Source organism: Dermacentor silvarum, chromosome 1 (assembly GCF_013339745.2).
Source record: "Dermacentor silvarum isolate Dsil-2018 chromosome 1, BIME_Dsil_1.4, whole genome shotgun sequence".
Taxonomy (NCBI): Eukaryota; Metazoa; Arthropoda; class Arachnida; order Ixodida; family Ixodidae; genus Dermacentor; species Dermacentor silvarum.
This window is the reverse complement of record NC_051154.1, coordinates 134,185,475-134,209,585: the sequence shown is the minus strand read 5'-3', so window position 1 is coordinate 134,209,585 and position 24,111 is coordinate 134,185,475. Positions and strand designations below refer to the sequence as shown.

Genomic DNA, 24,111 nt, shown 5'->3' with positions numbered 1-24,111 from the left:
TATGGCTACACAAATAACGCGTTCTTAAAATAAAAACTACAGAAAAGGCTTTCATTCACCCATATTACATCTCTCAATAAAGTTTACTCACCTACAATGCAGCATCAAGCGAAGAAAAGCAAGAACAGACGACAAGTTGTTCCAAAGCGAGCGAGAATCTTGTCGTCTGCCCTCCAACTCACTCCAAGTATCAGCGACTAGCTGATACTTTTTACGCTTCATAGAATTGTGCATCCAATAGTATGTCCTCAAAATTAAACAAAACATGTTTTTGTGTAATAATAAAGCTAAAGCAGTTTTTTACGTCCTGTTTTAGCAGGAAATGAATCATTGTGACAGACGGAACGGTGCTAGCCAGGCGCGTCTTCAAGGCGTTCTGGCTCTCCAAGAACGATGCCAATCCGAATCCACAATATACTAGCATTCCCTTACATACCACAGCGCAGCAGCGCCACATTTCCCTCTAGGTTTTATAGTGTGAAACTCTATGACCAACGCACCTACACTGGCCCCAACGCAGATCGCTTCCAAGATACGACCGCGCGACCATGTGCAGCCGCCACATACGCAGTTGCAGCTAAAATCCCTATATAGTAAAAGTACAGCCATCTACTCTTTCCTCCGCCACCTCCTCTCCTAAGCTGCTTGCTTTTTTCTTTATTTTTTTGCTTGCGAAAGCAAGTAGGGTGCCTCGATGCCAGCGCCGCCATTCGCCGTTCGGCGGCGCTGGCATCGAGGCATCCTAAAAGCAAGTCGATGGTGGCGGCCCTAGAAAATCCACGTTGAAGCTTTCAGGCTGGCCGGCGAGCGCAAGCCACCGCTGCCGGAGACTGCGGCTGCGCAGAGTGACTTTCAACATGGCTCTGAGGCAGAGAAAAACAAAATGTAAAGAAGTCAAAGCGCGCGCTATCATCATCCAATCGGAGATACAGGAGAAAGCGAAGCCGCGTTGATCAAAGGATGGCGGTACTTTTCTTATATAGGGGAATTCAGTTGCAGCCGGAGCAGAACGCCCCTGAAGTGATTGATTACAAAGTCTGGTTTCGCTGCTGTCCCACTTGGTCGTGGTCGCCGTGTTACGTTTCTCGGATGTGGGGACCTGGTAAGTTGCAGTGGGAAGCAGTCTCTCGAGGTAAGCACCTGCTCCTGCAGTCCGCACAGCAACATAGACTCCCAATTTACACACACCGTGATTGGTGCTCCCCGTTCTGTCCTTTCCTGCTGTAGCAATGTGCAAATTTTGCTTGTGGCCTTCGTCAGCTGCAATTTGGCATGAACATAGACCAGCATACGTGCTTACATGATCTGAGGTGTATGAAGTTGATAGCTACCTAGGTGGAATGGCCCGCAAAAATGGCTGCCGAAGGTGACGCCCACGAAACCAACTTGCCCATACTGAGATAAATTGGGGCACCAAGTGTGAGCCATACATTAGCGGCCCTCCAAAGAAAAGAAACGTGCAGGCTGGAAAGGAGTTAATGCTAAAATGCTGGGTAGTCCATGTTGCTGTGTTGACTGGGGCAGTAGATGCCTGCGTCACCTGATTGCTTCGCAATGCAAACTTGCTAATATTCAATGGTGTCTGTTGCTGCAAATAGGTGGGACACGCCGCCCAATCAGTTTGAGCTGCTTGTTGTCGCTCATTACCAGACCACCATGTGTGTTGAAGGCAAGCACTATGCCTGTAGTCGGACAGCTGAATGTGCCGTAAGCGACCTATGTACGTGAATGCTCACTGTTGCCATATGGATCTTCACCAATGTATAATGTATTGTGTGGACCTTATGCGGTCATTGATTGCAGTCTCATTTCACTGTTATCTGACTTGGTTATGGTTGCCGTGTTACGTTTCTCGGACGTGGGGGCCTGGTCAGCTGCATTGGGAAGCAGTCTCCCGTGGTAAGCATTCACTCCTGCAGTCCGCACAATGACAGACTCCCAATTTACATGCTTCGTGATTGGTGCTCCCCGTTCTGTCCTTTCCTGCTGCAGCCATGGGCAAATTATGCATGTGGCCTTCCTCGGCCACGATTTGGCGTGACCATCATTTAGAAGAGTATAAATGTAGGCCAGTTGGTAATTCACGATTTGAGAAGTTACCGCAAATAACACACGAGACAAAGAGAAGGACAACACGAAGCAGTACTGACAACTGTTTATTTAATGAAGCGAACGCCAAGCTTATATAGATCAGACACACGTGTGCACCCAAAAAGCAACGAGAAAACCAATAATAACACAGAGCGACCTTCAAGAGGGGTGCGATACAAATGCTAAGATACACGCTGATAGACTAGTGAGGCACCTAACACGTGTGTATCACGTGGAAAGAAACAAAAGTTCTTTCTGGGTAACAGCAGATTATCGGCAGAAAAAATGGCCAGCTGAAAAGAGAGGTTGTAGAGGCAATAGCCATGCGACACTTTAAGGATGGTGATTGCGTTAGTTTTCAGTCAGTTGCTGTTACCCAGAAGGAACTTTTTTATTTTTCTACGTGATACACACATGTTAGGTGCCTCGGTAGTCTACAAGTGTTTGCATTTAGCATTTGTATCGCAACCCTGTTGAAAGTCGCTCTGTGTTTTTATTGGATTTCTCGTTGCTTTTCGGGTGCACACGTTTGTCTGAACTATATAAGTTCGGCGTTCATTTCATTAAATAAACAGTTGTCAGTACAGCTTCGTGTTATCTCTTTCTTCGTATCGTGTGTTTTTTGCGGCAATCCTAGACCAGCATACTTGCTTACATGGTCCGATGTGTGTGAAGCTGAAAGGCCCGCAAAAAGGCTGCCGAAGGTGATGCCCACGAAATCGACCATGTCCATATTGAAAGGTAGAAGGTCACCAAGTGTGACCTACACATTCGCGGCCCCCGAAATAACAAAAAAAGAAACGTGCAGGTTCGAACGGAGGTAACGTTAAATTTCCGGGTAGTCCATGTCGCTGTGTTGGCTGCGGCAGCAGATGCCTGCGTCACCCGATTGCTTCGCAATGCAAGTTGCTCATGTTCAACGACGACTGTCGGTGCAAACAGGTGGGACACTGTCCAATCTGCTTGCCACTGCTGGTTGTCGCTCGTTACCAGACCGCCATGTGCGACGATGAAAGTGAGCCGTTTACGAGCTCGCGTTAATGATTCCAGCGTATCTCGACATGCAATTTTTATTTATGCTCTTGTACGAGAAGGTGCACTGCTTGTCTTCTGCCAATAAAGTTGCACGTTCCGTTCACTCACTTGTGGCTTGTTTTTATGGGCGTCAGTAGAGGCTCTTTGGTCTCCTGGCAATTAGAACGCAAAAACTACACGGCAGCCAAGGCAATGAGACGTGCTGCAACGCCAACCGGGCGAGCGCGGCGCGTGCCAGCGTATGCGACCGGTAAAAAGCGGCCATATTGAATTTTGCTCAAAAAAAAAAAACTACATTTCCGCTTCCTGTTTGAGCAGCGCCATCTGTCTTATGCCTACGCAAGTTCCATGCACTGCTGCTTCTTATTTTCATACCACTGTGGAAGGTACAGTTTCCCTTCTCTAAAGTTGGTTCTTTATTCTATGGCCCCCCGGTGGCTCGCAACATTGGGTGCCCTGCGCACAGCGAAAGACGCACTTCCTGCTCGCTTTCCTCCCTTTCACGCGAGCCAAACGCCAAACAAGGAGGCAAGAAATGAAATAGATTTCATACTCTGTGACAACTGCAGCATTGTGCAGGATGTAGAAGTGTTCTGTATACTAAAGTGCAGTAATAAAAGCCCAGTGAGGTGCAGGACATCTCTAAATTTTGAAGAGAGAAACAAGCTCTGCCAAGCAACAAAGGACCTAATAAAGAAACACACCAGAGCCTAAAAGCCTCCAACTCCAGCCATCAGGTCAAATTGGCTAAACTGCCAAAACTGATCAACAAGAGCAAAACAAGTGACATTCCAAATTAATGCACTGGAATAGATTGAGGAAGCATAAAATTGGACTTGCCATCAGCAGGAACATGAATATAGTCAAAGATAAGCAGGGCAACGTCATCAGCAATTGCAATGATATAATAATAAGAGCAGTGGGACTAATATGCAGAAGAGTAAGGTAATGTTCAATAGCCTGGCAAGTGAACAAGAGCTTGTGACTGGTAGTAAGCCTCTAGTAGCTGTGAAAGTACATTTACATAAGCCAAGTACCAGTCACGGGGGACCACGAATCATGGTACAGAAGTTTTAGGACAAATAAAAATGGGTGGAAGTGCGTACAGCCGGCATTCTCAAGTCACGACCAACAGCTTAACAGCACTCTTAAAAAGTATACACTCAATGCATTCTACCAGTACTAACCTATGGGGCTGAAACTTGGAGACTAACAAAGATTGAGACGCTAAGAACTGCACAACAAGCAATGGAACGAAAAATCATAGGTGTAATGCTAATTAAGAGACAGGAAGATAACAGTACGGATTAGAGAGCAAACAGGTGTAGCTCATATTCCAATAAATATTATGAGGAAGTGTAGAGCTGGGCAGGTCACGTAATGCATAGTGCAGAACTGGCAGTATAGTAGAATAACAGGATGGGTGGCAATGGAAACACAAGGATAGCATAGAATTAGGTGGAACAATAAGATTATAAGAGTTGCAGATATGGAGCAGGCTGATGTAAGACAGGGGTAATTGGACATCACTGCAAGTGGCCTTCATCCTGCATTGGCATAAATCAGGATGATGATGATTACTGGCTAAATTTGTAGAATCAAGAGCTATACTGAATATTTTACTCACTGTATTTTGTTTTTTCTTTGTATTTTATATAACCACTTCTAAAGCATCTGGCCTTAAGCACTTAATAAACCTCTATAGAAGGTTGCATATTTATTGATCACATACATTTCCAGTGGAGCAAAAAATAAAGTGACGTCATATTTGTTAAAAAAAAGAAGTGACGTCATTTCTGTTGTCAAAGGTATAAAATTTATTGTGTCCTGCCTTTAGAGCAGTATTTTCATATGCCGCGCAATTCAACTCAATGGCCGTTTCGAACTTCTAGCGCGGAAAGCAATGCAGCGAAATGCCAGTCGTGCTGCTGTCACACCCACACGCAGAAGATTGTTTCTTTGTAGGATGCAGAAAGCTCCGAGTGTTGAGTGTTGGTCGCATCGTTGGACGCCAAGTCTGTTGGCTAGCGCAGCGGAACGAAAGCAGCTAAAGTAAACAAATATCTGGCTGTTGTAACTCACTACTTTTGACTAAACACATGGACTGACGTTGAAGCACACCTCACAAACAGATTCAGACAAATGTTGACAAGCAAACAATCCAAAATGTGAGGGGGACATATAGTAGCAGTTCAACATTACGAGCGCACCTTTCTGCACCCAAGAGCTGCATCGCATTTCACGTGATAGAGTAGTGAATGCCCCTTTTTTTAGCAAGTGCTGAAAAAGTGGTATTTATTGTTAATGATAAAGTGATAGAGAGGTGTATCTTTTTTCCCCATGACAGGTATATAAAATTGATTAGCAATTATATTTTCATTGAATGAGATCAAGTTGTGACTTGCTTTTGATTAAAAACGTTTTTCCTTAAGAATGTTAATTGCCTCCTCACTTAGTCGTGCTTCAATCGCTGCTCCCATAACTGCCCTTGGTGATGTCAGTGACAATTGGTTCTGGACCGCTTTTCGTCTGAAGCTTCGCAGCCCATTTGAATCGACCTTGTGGTAAAAATGACTCAATACACTATATAAAGAAAATTCAGCTGTTACTTTGTGCCTGCTAGAGATGATTCAAGGTTTACGAGCCTCAACTGAACGTGAATTGACACAAGAAGAAAAATTTGTATTTCACTAAGTGTTGTGATCGGCCGTTTACCCCACGAAAACAGTTGTTCACGAAGAACGCGATAATGGTGAACGAGCTGACGACCCCGTCCAAGCCATCCTCGACCATGACGATTCATGTCAGCACTTAGGCTTTGCCAGGAAGGGTTCAAACAGGAGTGGCTCTGCCAGGAGGGGACATTCCTTCATCACCTGTCATTCACCCCAAACATACGTACGCGCCGGGGAGGGGGTCTGTGTGCTTTCCTCCTCCCATGTTTGTGCACAGTGACGTGCATGTGTTTTGGATAAAGCTCCCCTCGGAGAAGGAGGGCTACCAACCTCCGGATTGGTGGGACATGAGGACATCTGTCTCCTGATGCCCGATTGGGGGAAGACGACTGGACAATGACAACGGAGTTGTTAAATGTGGGTACGGACACTGGAAGAGGGAAATCAGCAGCTTGAACTTGAACGCGAACCTCTTATGTTCAGTATTCTTGAAAACCTCTTGTAAATAATGTAATATAAACATGTGTACTTAAACGACTTGGGTGTCGGGCCCAGCCCCACATTCCCTTACTCCTCCTGCGGAATGGATAGCACAAATTGTCGGACACCCAGTCTCAGCAGTAGTTTAACTATTTAACAATTGTTAGCATACACTCAAGCACTCTTAAAAGGCCAAATCTAATACATGACTGGTGCGTATTAATCAGGCTGATATTGACATAAATTTTATCATAATGAGCTTCAGAGAAACTGATCCAGCTGTGAGACCAAAAGGACTTCATACGATAGCTCAGTCTGTAAAACCCTTTAGCTGCTAGTACTTCCTATGAGTGCAATTACAACTAACCATTTCCTTATAATTCTTTATTATAGTACTATTTATTTTCAGGAGCCTCAAGTACTGCTTTACAGGAAAGTCTTTACCAGTTGTTTCCAAGAGAAAAGCATTGACTTTAATTATACACAAGACATTTTGTGAAAGCTGCAATCACCTTTTGCACATCACACAACCAGGGCCGCGATTTTGTAGCGATGCCTTATGACTTATTTTAGAACAGTCTTATCCATCGCTCATGGCCGGCTGATCCCGTTGATAACGCGGGCAGACCGTCGCTCTGACCACTGACAAAGCGCAATAAGTGTGAAAAGGCATTATTACTTTAAAGTCATCGCTACAAAATACCGGCCCAAGTGTTGCTCTGCCTGGTTTCACTGGTTCTTGCGCTTTTTATTTTTTTTACATTGGTGCCTAATAAATTTAGAACACAATTCATTCACATGCTATTCTTTTTTAGGTAATGTTTTATCTCAGACACAATTTGAAGTTGCTCATATGACCCAACATCTCCAGCTAACCATTTTCTAACATAACTGATAGATGTGGCAACTATATTTCATTATTATTCGTTCAAGTTTTGCAACTCTCTGTAAGCGATGATAGTTTTAATGAGGAAAAAATTCAATGATACCTATTAATGGCATAGGTGCATAACAAAAGAAAAGATTGTTGCAAAGGGATTGTGAAGTGCCTTGTCCTCGGCTGCCATTTTTGATTCGAGAAGCCATGTCACCATAGCCAACATAGTGCTGTTTTCTCCACTACTCTGTCAGCACTGGCCAGTTGCTTTTCTCAAAGATTTATCACCGCAATTTTAGAGTGCTATGCTTAAGGTAAATAACCACAAAGCGATCACCTCTGCAAAATACCGAAAGGACTGAGCTGTAATTCCTTGATTGAAGCGTTAACAACTCTTGTTTAAGATTGTTTCACAGCAGGTAATTTATTGTTTCTCACATGTGCTTTGCATTCCATAATGATTTGTTGCTCATGTCAAGGTTATATAAAGTTCACCACGTGCAATTATTGCATGTTTAACAGCTAGGGTTAACAATTTTGATGTTTAACTGATTGTTCATGCATAAACTCATGAAGCAAGAGTGATGAGTTATGGGGCGAGTTGGTATCAATTAATTCAAGGAGCGAAAAACAGACAAAGCACAGAATAGATATGGGACATGCGCTCTGTGCAACGATATACACAACGCTGTCCTATTCTTCATGCACTTTAGAAAAAAAAAATGTGTACTGGCAAAGGGCATATCTACGGCTGCTGTAGAGTGCCTGTGACGAAGTGATTTTCACATATTCTGGCACCTATATGCTTGGTACTCACGGCTCACCATTCTCCATTGTTTGTTTAGTTCCTGCTGCCCATTCACAATTGTTTGCTTCATTCCATGGAAAAGGAACATATCCTTTCCAATGACCGACTAATTCAAACATCCAAGCGTTAAGCAAACAAATATTTGTGTCACAAAAGCATGACTCATCCATGATTACACTTAACAATAGGAATCTTGGAGCAACAAAGAGCTAGGCCTCTAACTCGGAATTCGAAGTTGGCACAGCGGATGACGAACGATGTTGCTATTTACTTATTAAATGAGGGGGCTATAATTTGCCACCATATAGCCAAAAATGGGAATCCCCAATAAAGCAAACCACTCCCACGCAGACTTTGCCACTAAAGTGGAAGTGAAGACAAGAGTGACTTTGATTTTGGCAACTTTCTCAAAGCTTTCTAATGAATAAAGGTGGTTCAGTGGAGGGAAGCACGAGGACAAAAGAAGGCACATTGGATGTACAGGTGCTTCTAACAACAATGATCTTCAACTGCTTCGCCGAGCCGAACAAAACTACCTTCAGTGAATGATGTCACAGATCACGTGAATGACTTTACAATCAAAACTAAAAAAAAAAAAAAAAGGAAGAACAGAGCACGCAGAAGAACTCTGAAAAGTCAAACCATCATGGCATGCCCAGAAAATGCAATTCTTTGTCAGTTAGGGTTAGGGAAGTTTTACTGATAATGCATCACAGAAATAGTGAATTTGCTCGGCTTCAATTATTAGGTAAGTAATTTCACATTTGTTTCTGTCTACAATAACTGTTTCATTGAAAAGGGGTTCACACCCACATCACACCCACATTACCACATCTCTGGCAATGTAGTGCAAGTTGCTTGTTGAAATCAACAAGTTTCACGGCTCTTAAAGGCTGGCTATCCATCCAACTTGATGGTTTCTGTAGCAGAAAGATTACTCAGGCATGTAAATGCGAGTCATAGTGTGTCTAACACAGAAGCTTGCCCTACTTTTAAGAAGAAAAATGTAGCATTTATCCCCTACATCTATCGTGTATCTCACAGCTTAAAGCAGCTAGCTGCACGAGGCAATGTTCAAGTTGTTTTTTCAGCACCCAGTAAACTGGAGCAGTTTATGTAAAAAAAAAAAAAAAAAAGATCCCGCAAAGAATGTGAAGGCTGGGTGTCAAAACGAGCACAGAAAAAAGTTTGCTGAATGCAAAATGTGCGTCATCCATCCTATCCCACTGTCCTGTAACCATTGTTATGTCAGGTAAACGGGAAATTGCATAAATGAGTGGCTCAGAGAGCACAGAAATAAGGCTAATAAAACACCGCCTGATGGTTTTCTTGCGCTACATTGCCAGAGATGTGGGTGCAAAGCCCTTTTTGATAAAACAGTTATCGTAGGCAGAAACAAATTTGACGACACTAGCCTAATAATTGAAGCCAAGCAAATTCACTATTTCAGTGACGCGTGTATCAGTAAATCTTCCCTAACCTTGACTGACAAAGAATTGAATTTTCTGTGCATGCCATGACAGTTCGACTTTTCTTGGTTCTTCTCGGTGCTCTGTTCTTCCTTTTCTGGCTTTGATTGTACAATCATTCACATGACCTGCAGCGTCATTGACTGAAGGTAGTTTTGTTCGGCTAGGCGAAGGAACTAAAGATCATTGTTGTTAGAAGCACCTGTGTGTCCAATGTGCCTTCTTTTGTCCTCGTGTTTCCCGGCGCTCAACCACCTGTAGTCAAGATGTCCTAACAAGCCCACATCACCAACCTTGTTTTCTAATGAAGATGTGACTGCCTGAACTAGCACACAGGACACAACCATCTGTATCACCGTCATTAATTATGCAGCTTATAGGGATAGAGAGATAAAGACTATTAAGCGTTGGAGATGTCACCCTACCGAAATACCTGGCATCCTACTCCAGATGATTACTGTATTAACCCAATTTTAACGCACACCCAATTTTCGCGAGTTTAAAGTAAAGAAATAAAAGTGTACTTGAATGTAATGTGCCCCCTATTTATAAAATAAGAATATAGAATGCCCCCCCACTTCACGATCAGAAAGAACGAGACGTGCATATTAACCTTCACTGAAGAGAAATTTTTTTTTAGTGAGCTTTCGTAATGAAAGCGGCGTGTCGTCGCTAATTTTGCTCCATTGGCCACAGATACCAAGTATACGGGGGCGGTATTCTCGAGCAATCACTTTTAGGGATACTACTATCACTTTCACAAGATTTTACGTGACTCTGCACTAGACTTGAAGTACGCAGTCGACAGCATTCCAGACACTGTGCGGCACTGTGCTGGAGCCTAGGTGTTTTGGCACCTGGACATCATTTTGAGTGATTTACAAAAACTTTAGTGACTGATATGACCTACCCTTTTACAAGAGAGCCAGATAGTAGATGTATGTACATGTGCACTGATTTGGCCATGCAGTCTAGCTGCCTGCTGCTGCATATCACTGTTTCCTAGCAAAGAGCTATTTCCCAGCACAAAATGTGACAACGAAATAGACAATACAGAGCATAAGACAACAGCACATTCCTAGCAAAGTCATGACAGCCTCTCAAAGACAATGTAAGGCGATGCAAATACTTACGAATTGTTCTCCTGTAAGCGAGGGGTTTATCCTTCCAGTAGATTGTGAGGAAGTAAACAGGGATTCCAGAGAGCATGATGCCAGCACCAATGGATGTTTCCAGGGGCTGGCTGAAGAATGGCAGCACCACAAGGAACATCGATATGAGGAAGAACAACACGGGCAGTATGATGTTCACCTGCAAAGCATGGTAACTGTGAACCACTTTGACAGCAGACAGCAAGAATGGTATTTACGCCTACAATAGAAACAAGGTGTGTCCATGAGTATGTGACATTGTACTGATGACATTATTCATGCATTTAAAGCTAGACACAGAACATCATCCAAAGAACAAATGTTTCAAATTTCTCATTTTTCATTATAACAAGAAATTTTAATTAGGCAGAAAAAAATAAGGTTCCCTACACTAGTGATCCTCGCATATCAGGAAGGTTAAGACATGAGGCTTCAGAAGCTGCTTCAACTAAAGTCAAAGCAACAAGGCAGCGACACAAAGAGACGGACAGCAGTTAATTTATTTCCATATTTGCTAATGCCCATGAAAAGTATCGGCCACAGCTGGAACAAGATAATGCACCGGAATAATTTTAAAATTCATGCTACTTCTTGCATGCATGAACACTGAAATGCATAAGTTCCTCAAAATACTTCTCAAGTCACAAAGCTAAAGAGATCTATAGAAAAATTAATTGTGTAAAATGATATGGAACAGTGACTTTTATACATTAAAAGACTACCAGTTAAGAGCGTACTGTCAAAGCTTTTATTTAGTTTATGCCTCTGGTATTTCAGCTACATGGTGTACTGCAGTAAACTTTATCCTAAATACAAGGTGCTACACATATTTCAACCACTTTCACATGCCACATTCAAGAGGCCACTGCTAAAGCACATCAACGTTTTTCAGAAGTTTAATGTTGATGGCATTCCTTTCAGATGTGTCTATATTTAGGCACATCTCAATCCAGCCACAAAATGTTAGCACTGTTTACATACTTATCACACATGTACCATACATAGCAATGCCATGTAAATGCCAGTTCTAGCGCGTGAATAGCTTCACACATCGGCAAAATACTTTCGCACTGTAAGGTAAGACAATTAGACAAACTTTCTGTTCCTCATTCAATGCTTTCCAGCAATTAAAATAAAATGTGTACAATGTTTACTTGGGGTAGTAAAAATTCATGTATATCAGCAGTTTCTTGCTGGGCAAGCTGGTACATAGCAGGTGTCCCATGAAATTTGAACCCAACTTTAAAAATATGCAAATGCCATGTAGCTGGACAGAACCAAGATAATGTTTTTTGCCATTGCTTGTAGAGACTCAGATAATTTTTTGCATTCCACCTATATTACAAAAATAGACTGCATTAACCATAATCAACTACTCAAATATAATAATTAGATGAAAAAGTGTCAATAAGAAAATTGTAGAGCAACATGAGAAAACTACGAATACAGCCTTCTGCTGCTCAATATATGCTACATAAAAGTGCTTTTACAAGCATGAGAGAAGCCCACAAATACACACAAAATTGCCCCGCGACTGGCCGCTCGAGGACTTTGCATGCATTCGCGGGCTTCTTACATGCTTGGAAAAACACTTTTATATAGCACGTATTGAGCAACAGAAAGCTGTATCAGGAGTTTTTCATGTTGGTGTACAATTTTCTCATTGACACTTCATATAATAATATGAGAAGTTGATAAATTATTAAGACTAATTACAGTGAAACCTCGTTGATACGATTCTGTGTAGTACGTTTTCGGGATGATACATTTTCTTTTTCCCCGATATGATTTAGCTGGATGATACAATTTTCGGATTATACGCTTTATTTTCCAGTTCCCGTGAAGACTGTATCAACGAGATTCCACTGTATGTAATTAGGCGGAATGCAAAAAATAATCTGAGTATCTCCAAGTGACGGCAAACAACATTACCTTGGTTCTGTTCATCTACGTGGCATTTGCATATTTTTAAAGTCTGGCTCAAGTTACGTTGGACACCCTATATATGTGAGTGAACAGGAAACCAGTGAACAGAAGCTTACACAAGAAGTGGACACGAAGAGCGTTAGACTTCCTTAACTCTAGCACTCGTCCCGTCCACTTCTTTCCTTGTGTCAGCGTCTGTTCTTTTATTCATCTCGATGCAGTCTATACTAACGATGCTAAAATACACGGGCCTCTGTAGGCATTGCTTATTTTCACGGTCTCCACTGTCCAAACAGCGCCTTTCCCAATTAAAATACCATGTGACTATGCACACACACTCTCCAGACAGTAACATTGTGAAACAGGCTTACTTGGAGAGCTAACACATATCTCCACTGTCCCACTCCCGACAAAATGTTGCCTTACTGCTGGTGTGCAAAATGTGGTGAAAGCTGCTAGCACGTATATAAAGGGTACCCCACCCACCCACTCATTCATTCACACAAACACGCACGCACTGCCCCTGATTAGCATTGTTCTGCATTTTCAGGTCAATTTCTAGAAGTAAAAATTACTTGCATGAAAGCTGCAATAATTAGAAAGATTCACTAATAAGCTTTTTCTTTAGAACACATGCAGAAATTCTAGAATTGTTGCCTCGCAATAGTGAAGTCTTCTTAGTAGAAATCTTAAGACTAGCCCCACGTATGAGATATGTGTCCCCAAAATCTGCCATGCATTCACATTGCAGTAAATATCATCCAAACCTGCCCGAAGCAGGCTTTTGGAAACGTAACTGGAACGCCAACGCATTTCATATCAAATATTAAAGGGGCTCTGCAGCACTTTTGGAACATGGCAAGAAAATGCTCACAATCTGTTGACAAAGCTGCTATGAACAAGCGAGCGAAATATTATTCCACTCCATGCAGCAGACGGCCCACGACCTTGCATAATGTATTGGTTCCGGTCCTGTCACGTAGGGCTTTCCAAGAAGTTTTTTATCGTTACAGACATCACATACGAGATCATGCCCAGAAATCCTGCCAAGACCTCTACTCTATTGTCCCTTGACGTTGTTCATGTCACCAGAGTCAAGCTATAGACTTTTTTCACAAGAGCTCCCTGTGCAATAAAATGCCCTCTGGACTTATAATTATGTGTCAGCGCACAGCAAAAGCCCTTCAGAAACTGCAGTGCGTGTCTTTGTACTCGTGCACAACAGGCAAGGAGACAATCTCTCCAATGCTATTCACTGCTTGCTTAGAAGAAGTATTCAAGCCATTAGACTGGGAAGGCTTAGGCATGAGGATCAACGGCGAATATCTCAGCAACCTTCGGTTTGCAGATGACATTGTCCTGTTCAGCAACACTGGGGACGAATTACAACAAAGGATTGAGGACCTTAACCGAGAAAGTGTAAAAGTGGGGTTGAAGATTAATATGCATAAGACAAACATAATGCTCAATTGCCTGGCAAGGGAACAAGAATTCAGGATCGCCAGTCAGCCTCTAGAGTCTGTAAAGCAGTACATTTCTCTAGGTCAATTACTCACAGGGGACCCTGACCATGAGAAGGATATTTACAGAAGAATAAAAATGGGTTGGAGTGCATACAGCAGGCATTGCCAAATCCTGACTGGGAGCTTATCACTGTCGTTGAAAAGAAAAGTGTACAATCATTGCATTCTACCGGTGCTAACATATGAGGCAGAAACTTGGAGGCTAACAAAGAAGCTCGAGAACAAGTTAAGGACCGCACAAAGAGCAATGGAACAAAAAATGCTAGGAGTAATGTTAAGAGACAGGAAGAGAGCGGTGTGGATCAGAGAGCAAATGGGGATTGCCAATATCCTAATTGACATTAAGAGAAAAAATGGAGCTGGGCAGGCCATGTAATGCGTAGGGTAGATAACCGATGGACCATTAGAGTTACAGAATGGGTGCCAAGAGAAGGGAAGCACAGTCGACGATGGCAGAAATCTAGGAGGGGTAATGAAATTAGGAAATTTCCAGGTGGAAATTGGAATCAGCTGGTGCAAGACAAGGGTAATTGGAGATCACAGGGAGAGGCCTTCGTCCTGCAGTGGACATAAAAATAGGCTGATGATGATGATCAAGCGTGTGCACAAGGCGGTGGGCGTGGGGGGGGGAGGGGGGGTAAGCGCGATACCATGATCACGTGTGCGCTGGAGGGACTGGGAGAAGGTGAGCGCATGTCTCCTTCATCACCCTCCCCCCCCCCTCTCCCCCCCCCCCCGCGACCACGGTGTAAGAATAAGCAAGAGAGGTGCTTACACTCTCCCCAAAACGCACGCGAAAGCGCCGCCCGTTCCCGTCCAGATTATGTTCGGCTCGGTTACAGCTCAGTCGGCGCCGTCGTAGAGGGCGCTGCAGAATGCGGTCCCGGCCTCGGCGGCAAGGCGCCTGCTGCCTCTGCTTCATTTTCCTGTTTGCATGTGCGGCCGCGCTATTCTGAAGGCACGCTTTTTGTTCGCATGCGTTTCATGAGCTTGTGCTTGGGTATTGTCGCCACGGACCCTCGACAAAGGCAGCTGCGGCCTTCTGAGGGGCATTTGAAATGGCTAGAAAGTGCTTTGTTCCGAACTGCAATTCTGGATACCGGACTTGTGCGGAGCTTGTGCCTGTATTCAAAGTGCCATCCGACAGAGGTCGTCTAGAGCAGTGGCGCCGTGCAAATCGGAGGGCAGACCGAACTATAATGCCTACCAACCATGTCTGCACCAACCATTTTTCGGAGGATACGATATCGACAGCATATTACACGGAGCTCAATAAAAGGATTCCCACCTTATTTCCGAACGGTCCAAAGAACCTCACACAGTCAAATAAACCTCGAAAGCCGCTGCGGAAGAGAGAACCCCCTGTGTGCCACAGCAGTTTGTGCAAATTTTGCGGCATGTACAAGATATATACTGGGTGGTTTAACTATCATGCACCAAGATTTAAAAATATGCAAATGTCACATAGCTGGACAGAACAAGGGTAATGTCTGTCGTCGCTTGGAGATACTCAGATTATTTTTTTGTATTCCGCCTAATTACATAATTATTTTCATAATTGATTAATCAACTTTTCTAATGCTATAATTGAATAAAAAGTGTGAACGAGAGAATTGTACAGCAGCATGGAAAACTCCCAATATAGCTTTCTGTTGCTCAATACGCGATACATAAAAGTGTTTTCTGAGCGTGAAAGAAACCCACGAATACACGCAAAATTGCCTCGAGGCACTTTGCGTGTATTCGTGGGCTTCTTTCCCACTCGGAAAACTAGTTCTACGTCGCGCATATTGAGCACTAGAAAGCTGTATCGGGAGTCTTTCGTGTTGCTCTACAATTTTCTCATTGACACTTTTAATCTTATTATAATATTTAAGGAGTTGATCAATAAATAAGACTAATTATGTAATTAGGCAGAATGTAAAAAATAATTGCATATCTCCAAGGGACGGCAGACAACATTACCTTGGTTCTGTCCAGCTACGTGACATTTGCATATTTTAAAATCCTTGTGCACCCTGTATAATACTGCTGTTTTCTGTGCAGATGTGTGCCTGATTTTCAAATTTGTTCCATCCTGGCTACTGAATTTTTTTTTTTTACTATGCGCGTGCGGTGTATATTACATGCTTGCATGTTTTTATGCACCATTTCTTCATCGTGGGAGTGTATGAAAGCGTAAGCTTCTGGGATGGTTATCCCCTATTAAAATTATGGAGCTGCTTCATGCACAATTTTTTTCGCATTGTGTCTTTGCAAAAAAAAAAAAAAAAAAAAGGTCTATGGGATTATTGTGTGGTGGGTGTAAGTGTATTTGTGGACAGGCTGTAGCATGCATTGTCAAACACGCTTACATTGGCACACTCTCATATGTAACTTAAGAAAAAAGAAAGTCACCTCTTTTTGTAGATCTTGCAAGAGCCACTCAGTCCTCAATGGACGAAAGCCAAATGAATAATATACACGGTCTATGTTAAGTGGAATTCGAATAAAAAAAATGTCGCAGTTTCGCCCGAAAGGCAAAGCATCAATTGCGATAGCAAATTAGTAGAGAGCTATTCGGAGTAGGGATAGTAGTTTTATCGGCTGCATAAACTTGGACACATCCGCTTACTAACTGAATTAACAAGCGTGGTGTCAGCGCGCACAAGCAAACATGAATAGATCACACTGAATGACCGCAGACAACGACTGTCAAAACGCTGGCAGCAAGCGCAGCTGCCGCAGCGGGCGAAGGTTATGCGGTCTATCACTTCAAAGGAAACTGAGCGGCGGATGCACAGCGCAAACAAAGGTCAGAGCCGTGTGGAGATAAGAGACGGTGCGGGCGATGGCCACAGCCGGGCAAAGTACGAACGCAGTTGTTGGCAGAGTAGAAGCTGCGCCCTCCCTCCCTCCCTCCCTCCCTCGAGGCCTTCCCGCTTTCTTGGTTTCGCGTGGAAGATTGAGTGGCAAGTTCCCCTTATGCCCGGTTGCAAGATACGCCTTTGGTGCCGGAGCACAGCGTCGCCCCTGCTAAGCTGGGACCGCTGACCGCGGCGCCATCTATTGGCTCGCAGCAGAGCTACTCGGTGCGCCCATGCGCTGCCGAACATAATCTGGACGCGTGCGCGCAGTGTCAACACCTAAATGTTCTTACACCGTGCCCCCAACAGTGGCTACGCATAGCAGTTCCCGCAACTCACCACGTGTGCAGCCTGCACGCCCTATCTTGCAGGTAATATCTGGCAAGTCCAAAGGCTGGGTGAGCCGAAATGGCTTTTGGTTTCATGTGCACTGTCTTCTCGCCTGCCTAGTGTCTGGAGGTCACGTAATCTCCAGTTTCGGAGACGTGTTGAAGCAAAAGGCAGCACGAAGCGTTCGCTCCCTGCTTTTTGCGCTCTTCATCATGCCAGTGTTGTGACAGTGAGTGTTCACAGTCAATGTCACAGTCTGTTCATGTTTGCCTGTGCACACGTGACACCATGCTTGTTAATTTAATTAGTAAGCAAATGTTTGTTCCAGTTTGTGCGGCCAATAAAGCTATGATCTTTACTTCATGTAGTTGTCTAATACTTTGTTATCACTATCAATGCTTCACCTTTTGGGCGAAATTGATTTGGCCCACCCTCGTATTACCGCCCAAATTGCAGTAATGTCCTAGGGGACTCAATTTGAGTATAAAACTAGTGTAAGGCTGTAGTGCAATACTCAAAGTGCACACTTCAGATCGTTCTTTAGAATTAAAGCTATTCATGTTACTCGCATAGTAAGCATGCGGTAAATTTCTTCATAAATTTATTACGGTGCACAGACTGTATTGAATGCAGCATGCTCTAGTTTTCACTCTTACTCTGATCAAGATTGTGTGAACATCAAGGCAACTCATTGTCTTGGGTAGAGTTCTAGAGATTAAGTGCTAGCTCTCCCACTGAGCCTGGTTAAGGGTGATACTAACTAGTGAGTACTGGTACAGTCATATGGTACTTTTATGCCTCACGAACCTTTTTTTTTTTTTGTCAAAAAATTCTCACAGGAAACATATATCACAGCAAACATCTCAATTTGATGTAGCTTCTGATTCCATGAACTTCCTAATTGACATTTGGACAATTATAACAATATTTCAAAACTCAACAAATTAGCTTTAACTAATTAGAAGTCATCAACTAATAATTGTTGTGTCACTGGGCAAAATAAGGGCAGCAGTAGACAATGTGGAAAGGACATACACCAATTTCCTTCTTCCCTTATTCTGCTCAACACCACAACATGATGCACCAACTGGCCCAACAGTCAATCATTCTAATAATCAGCGGTGTTCCAATGTGACTATGGACAGTATACACTTGATTTTCTTTGTGTGAATGATCAGTTTTCTTTTTAACTTTAAGTGCATGTAGCTGAGGTACCTTGCATATAAATGTATAACAATAAAATCTCACAATGCTCAAAAATGTCATCAGAATAGATGTCCATACCTTAATTGGTCGTTTTGTATTGGGCTGTTTTATCCGAAGCCAAAGAAGCCCACCCACAGACAGCATTATAAACATGGCCTCACTAAAGGCAGTGTATGTTATGAGAACAAACACATCTGTGTTTGTCAGGTACAGCAGGCTGAGAAGGCACTGAAAGTAAAAGAAAAAAATCTTTAGACATTTGGAACAACTTAAGGAAAAAGATTTAACTAATGAGGATAGCTTGGTACCTTAAGTTGGGGAAGCACTATCACTGCTTATGTCTGCAGCTTGGGAGAAACAACACAAGACAAAAAGAAACGCATTGACAACACTGGTCTTATCCCGTCCTGTTTCTCCGAAGTGCCACACATAAATAGTGGCAATGCATTATTCATTTACACTAAAATTAAAACACTTGCCATCCCACCAATAAAACAGCTCAATAGAACTGCAGTCTTGCGCATAACTATCAAACCAGCGCACACACCAAAGCTTTCCATACGTTACACCCCACTCCTAAATGAATAATTATTTCAGTAGCTGCAAGTATTCCGCCACAGTTGTAGAGTAAATCCAATAACGGCCTTGCAGCTTCATACATGGTGTTGCAAATTATGAGAAGCACACTTTAAGAACCATAAAAAAAACTATTTTGAAAAAAGAAAAAAAGACTGATGAACATAACATGCATGCATGAAACCTTATTTACTTAATTCCACTGCTTTCATGAATAAAATGGGAAGTGCTACTAGACGACAACAGAGAAAGAAGACGACGCATACTTTCTCTGTCGTCTAGTCGAGATGCACATTAAATCCTGAATTAACACCAACTAAACCGCCAAATGCTTTAGCAAAATCTGTTGCTTTATAAGCATTAAATGTTCAATCGAATAACTTTTCAAGAAAGGCATGACTGCATGTAAAAGCCTATAGTGTGAACTGCTGCAATTCCAAAAAGTAGGCACACTATAAAACCAAATGCAGAAAAGGCTGATGTAACTGCATAGAACAGGCATTTAAACAATTTCTTGAACATGTGTGCCAGATCTTGACACTTAAAGGGACACTAAAGGCAAATACTAAGTCAAGCTAAAGTGATGCATTAGTGCACGAGTATCTCTAAAGCGTCAATATTATCGCGAGCAGAGCCTTAGTAATAGAGAAATTAAGGTAAATGCAGGACATGATTAGCGACTCCCCCGGAACATTCAAGTACTCGCCCGATGACGAAGGAACTCCTCATTTAAATTCTGTCACTAGTACTGAACCACTCGTTATGAAAACATCATTGTACTGTATTATAAGAAGAAAGAAAATACTACTTCACCAGTTGTATTACATTTTTACAAAAAAGAACTAACTGACATTAAACCGTTGACAACAACGCGGGCGGTCAAAATGTTTCGTGTTCGCTCGACTCTGCGCCACCCGCACTTTCGCGTTTCAGTTTTTCTGTTAACGTGTAGTGTTGCACTTGTTTTTCTGGCTCGCGAACCTCGCACTAACTGCAAGTAGCAGAGAATTCCACTTCCACGCGACGTCGCGGAATGCCCGAACGGTCTACGCCACTTTACCAAAATCAGCTGCAGCGGCGCACCGTACCGCTATCTGTCGGGCGCCGTTACACTCACCAACGGCAGAAAATGGCGTATGCAACGTCACCACTCCTCAATTGGCGTGGCGGGTGATTTGAATTGCAATAAAATTATTTGGACCCTTCAGATCCAATTTTTTCGTAAACTAAGTCTTTTCTTTGCATGAGACAAGCGTTTTGAGGTTTCTGGAAAGGTATTTAAACAGTCCACGTCGACTTAGTATTTGCCTTTAGTGTCCCTTTAAACTAGCCAGAAATGCATTACAAACTTGTGGCTAGTGAGTACCTACAAGAAACCTTGTTTAATGTGTTTACAATCCAGTCATACCTTAATGAAAACCACAAAAAATGATGCAACTTGTAAATGCACCAGCAATACAAGTTAACACTAACCAAGAAGACTAGGCTGGGGGCTGGTGTAAAGTGGGACACATTGATCATTGCAAGGCAAGTAGGCAGGTGTCCCTGTCTTGCACCTACAAAAAATAACCTGAAAGGAAAAGTAATCTGCAGTAAGATACAATGGAAGAGTACTAAACATGGTACAGCTAAGTAACTACAGAATTTGGTTTATTGTCTAGATAGCTCCTAAATGACCACTCAACTCCAGCATTTCATTTAGAATAGAGGAACCAGAAAGCAGAAGACAGTTCTGAACAGAGCACTTACCAGACAAAACACAATAGTGCTAAGAAGAGCACAGCGATATTACCTATGGGTGTAATGCAGTTGCACAAGCATTGTTGCTATATTTATGTGATGCACAATTGATATTGCGAAATACTCCTTTCTTGCAGGACAACCAGTTGTAAGAACTGCATGCAGCCATTCAACCTTTCTTTTATATCTTGGCTGTGACAATATTTATCTGTGATGCCACTAAAAGGCATCCGTCTGCTGCATATATTTTGGATTGTGTGTTGGCGCGTTACAAGGGTTCAGTGTTTTCAGTTTGTACTTTCTCAAAATTCAGCATACCTTTTTTTAGTCTTTATTTGTATCAGAACTTTTTTTCTCTTTTTTAATATATTTTTGTAAAAGACCTATAAACGTCTTTGGGTAAATAATTTTTCGTGTCGAACTTCCCGTCTCAATTTTTTTTTTTCTGGTGAATATCTGGTTCACTAATTTTGTTCATGCTAAAACATGCTATATGACTGCACATCCTGCTCATCAATGCTGCAGTTACAGCCAACACACAGATTAAAAGAATTTTTAAGAAGCAGTCTAGTAAGAGCACAATCCATACACTGACGTGACTATGTAGGAATTATTACAGCACATTTGATATTTGAGCACAAATAGAAGTAGGCTTTATTTGTAACATAATGGTTCAGTCCATCAACGAACAAAACAGGGGAAAAAATGACCACCAGATAGATGTGTTACCTGTGTTAATATTAGTGAAGTTGCCAAATTCACCCACTGCAGTGCAAAGACTGCAAGGACCTGGGCCAGAGCTCCCCTGATCCCTCTGCATACACCCCCGCCTCACTTGTTTGTCGCAGTAGCAAGAAAAATGAACGCAAATAAGAAAAAGTAAGATTGCTTGGGCAGCAGGCGGACACGTGATCTTGACCTTATCAGGCTCCTTGCATTAGAGCACATGTAGGCTCACAGCTGTGTGCCAACCACCATCTTAGCTCTCTGGTAAATATGCTTTCACTGACCGTTTTAGGTTGAATTTGAGAATGCTGAACCTGAGTTACGATGTATAAGTCTGTGCATGTGTGTTCGCATGCATGTGGTATGCATTTATGTAGGTACAATTGTGGACAATATTCTGCAAATTATGGAGACCAAGAAGCAACGCATATCACCAAATAGACCAGAAAAATTAGGCATTCCTCAAATGCGCTATCTACAGCCTTACTACAGCTTTAGAGAAATATTTAGCAAGAACTCTTAGAATATCCTTGTCTGTTTTGAATTATGTTAAGTAAAATGAGCAAGAAAATATTTATTACAAACACCCTTTAGCTTTGGGTGCTTTGAGTCAAGAAAATTAACATAACTGTTTTTGTCAAATATGCGTGCTGTTTCCATGACAAATCCCTACTTACCTCAGGAATACCAAAATTTGTTAAAATTTTAAAAACAGACCGTTCAAATGCTCAAACTTTTACGATTAAAGTAAACACAGAAAGCAAAAGCCTACATCATTAATTTCCTGTGAGTACAATATGCAGTGCAGGAGCAAAAGGCAACTCAATAGTGAAGCAATAGCAATGGTCACAGGACTTTTTCCTGATGAAATCGGTATTGTGCCAATATGCTATTTTTCAATTATTAGGTTTCTGTCAGATGCAAGTGAATTTTTCTGCAACAAAGAAATAAAATTAAATTCCGTATTTATTACATTAAAATTGGGGCTGTTCCATGCCTTGTCAATATGAAAACTTCAGTTTCCAGCCTAGAGTGCCCACAAAGCTTGAATATTTATATTGACAAGTCTTGGATAAGAAGAAAAAGCCATTGAGCAAACAACATTTCAAATATGGTCTGTTTTCCCGCATGGTGATGTGTCGTAGGATTCAAATTCAACAAAATCTAGGCAAGCTGTATGGCTTTCCTTCGGTCATTCTTGTCTAGCACTTAATCAGCATGAACACTCAAATGGACAGCTCTTTTCCTGCAGCTTCCCAGCAAAAATCCTGAAGAGCAAATGCACTCAAGCCAAAATCTCTTATGGGGCTCTGTATCCACATGGCTGTCAGGATCTGAATTCAGCTCTCAATGCAGCAAAAGTTGCTTAGACAGCTTTTGATACCCAGTTCTTTTTACATAACACTAATCTGTTTATGGCAGAAGCATATGTGCCATCCATGCAGGCAAATAGAAATGAACGACAGCAAGATCTGTGGCACCAATAAAGCATGAAAACTTGACAAGCTTTCAGGAACACATTGTCAAACACTCAAACGATTAACTAACTGAAGTTCACTTAGCTCCAATGAAATGAAAAAAATATATCTGACTAAGTTCACTAGCCATACATTGTAGCAACTAGAGAGCACCCATTTCACATTGCTTAAATAGTGATTTATAAGGGTTTTCTACATAAGCATTGAAGTTAAACATTCTGTAAATTGCCAGCAGTCAATGCTTCATATATGCAAATTAGAATGCACTATTCAATAAGTATTGCAGAATTAAAGCAAATGAAAACTTTAACTTGCTGTACTTCAAAACAAATACGCATCATCAGAAAAGTGCTTCAATTTTTGTAGCACCTCTCCGAGACCACATTTAATCATTTAACTTACCGAGAGGATGCAAATATTCCACCATTGAGGCCTCCAAATGTGGAAAGTGCCACAGAGACTGGCATAATCCATGACACCACACCAAGAACTTTCTCCCCAAATGTCTGCAATGCAAACACCAGTCCAAAAAATAAGGCCTTTACGTCACTGATGGCAATGCAGATTCTTTAAAAGCAGGAACAAACTCGTCCCTTGATTTTTGTTCCTCAGCTCCTTTTGTCCACATGCAACTTAAAAATTGGTTCATCAATTAAGTTTGTCCACATGACAAATTATACACTTAATGACTACCTAGAACAAACATGTTTCAGAACAGATATCAAACAAAGTGCAAAATGAAAAAAAAATTTCCAAAAATATTTGCAACAGTTATGCCAAGATTCTAGTGTTGCAAATACAATGAAAATGCTCCAAAGCAAATATATGTGCATATGGCCTAAACAAATATACATGCACACATTCCAACAAAGCAGTGACCCACTTTGAAACATTTTAACTTCCCTTTTCCACAGACCCTCACAACCAGACAGATGGTCACAAACAACTCTTAATGATTATGAGAGCAGTTCTTTCATCTCTTAACTAGATGGATCAGAACATTTTCTGTTTATTTTAGCCTTATTATCATTGTGATCTACAGAATTTGAGCATTATTTTAATGATTTTTAACCTAGAGAAAACAATTTCATAGACTGGTTACTAGTATTTTGTTTCAATTTCACGCAATTTATTACTTCTGCTCAGAGAAAATGAAAAACCTGTTTTCCTAGAA

The 24,111-nt window shown here is 42.0% G+C and overlaps 1 protein-coding gene across 1 annotated transcript in view; it reads right to left on the bottom strand.

Moving 5' to 3' along the window:
• Nucleotides 1–24,111, bottom strand: part of LOC119436065 (Y+L amino acid transporter 2-like) — a 55,196-nt gene that overhangs the window by 24,327 nt on the left and 6,758 nt on the right. Inside the window, exons 6-9 of the mRNA XM_037702807.2 lie at nt 23,340–23,443; nt 20,467–20,563; nt 18,496–18,645; nt 10,569–10,746 (exon numbers count right to left, since the gene is read on the bottom strand). Coding sequence (XP_037558735.1) covers nt 10,569–10,746; nt 18,496–18,645; nt 20,467–20,563; nt 23,340–23,443 — 529 coding nt within the window. The remainder of the gene's footprint in view (nt 1–10,568; nt 10,747–18,495; nt 18,646–20,466; nt 20,564–23,339; nt 23,444–24,111) is intronic.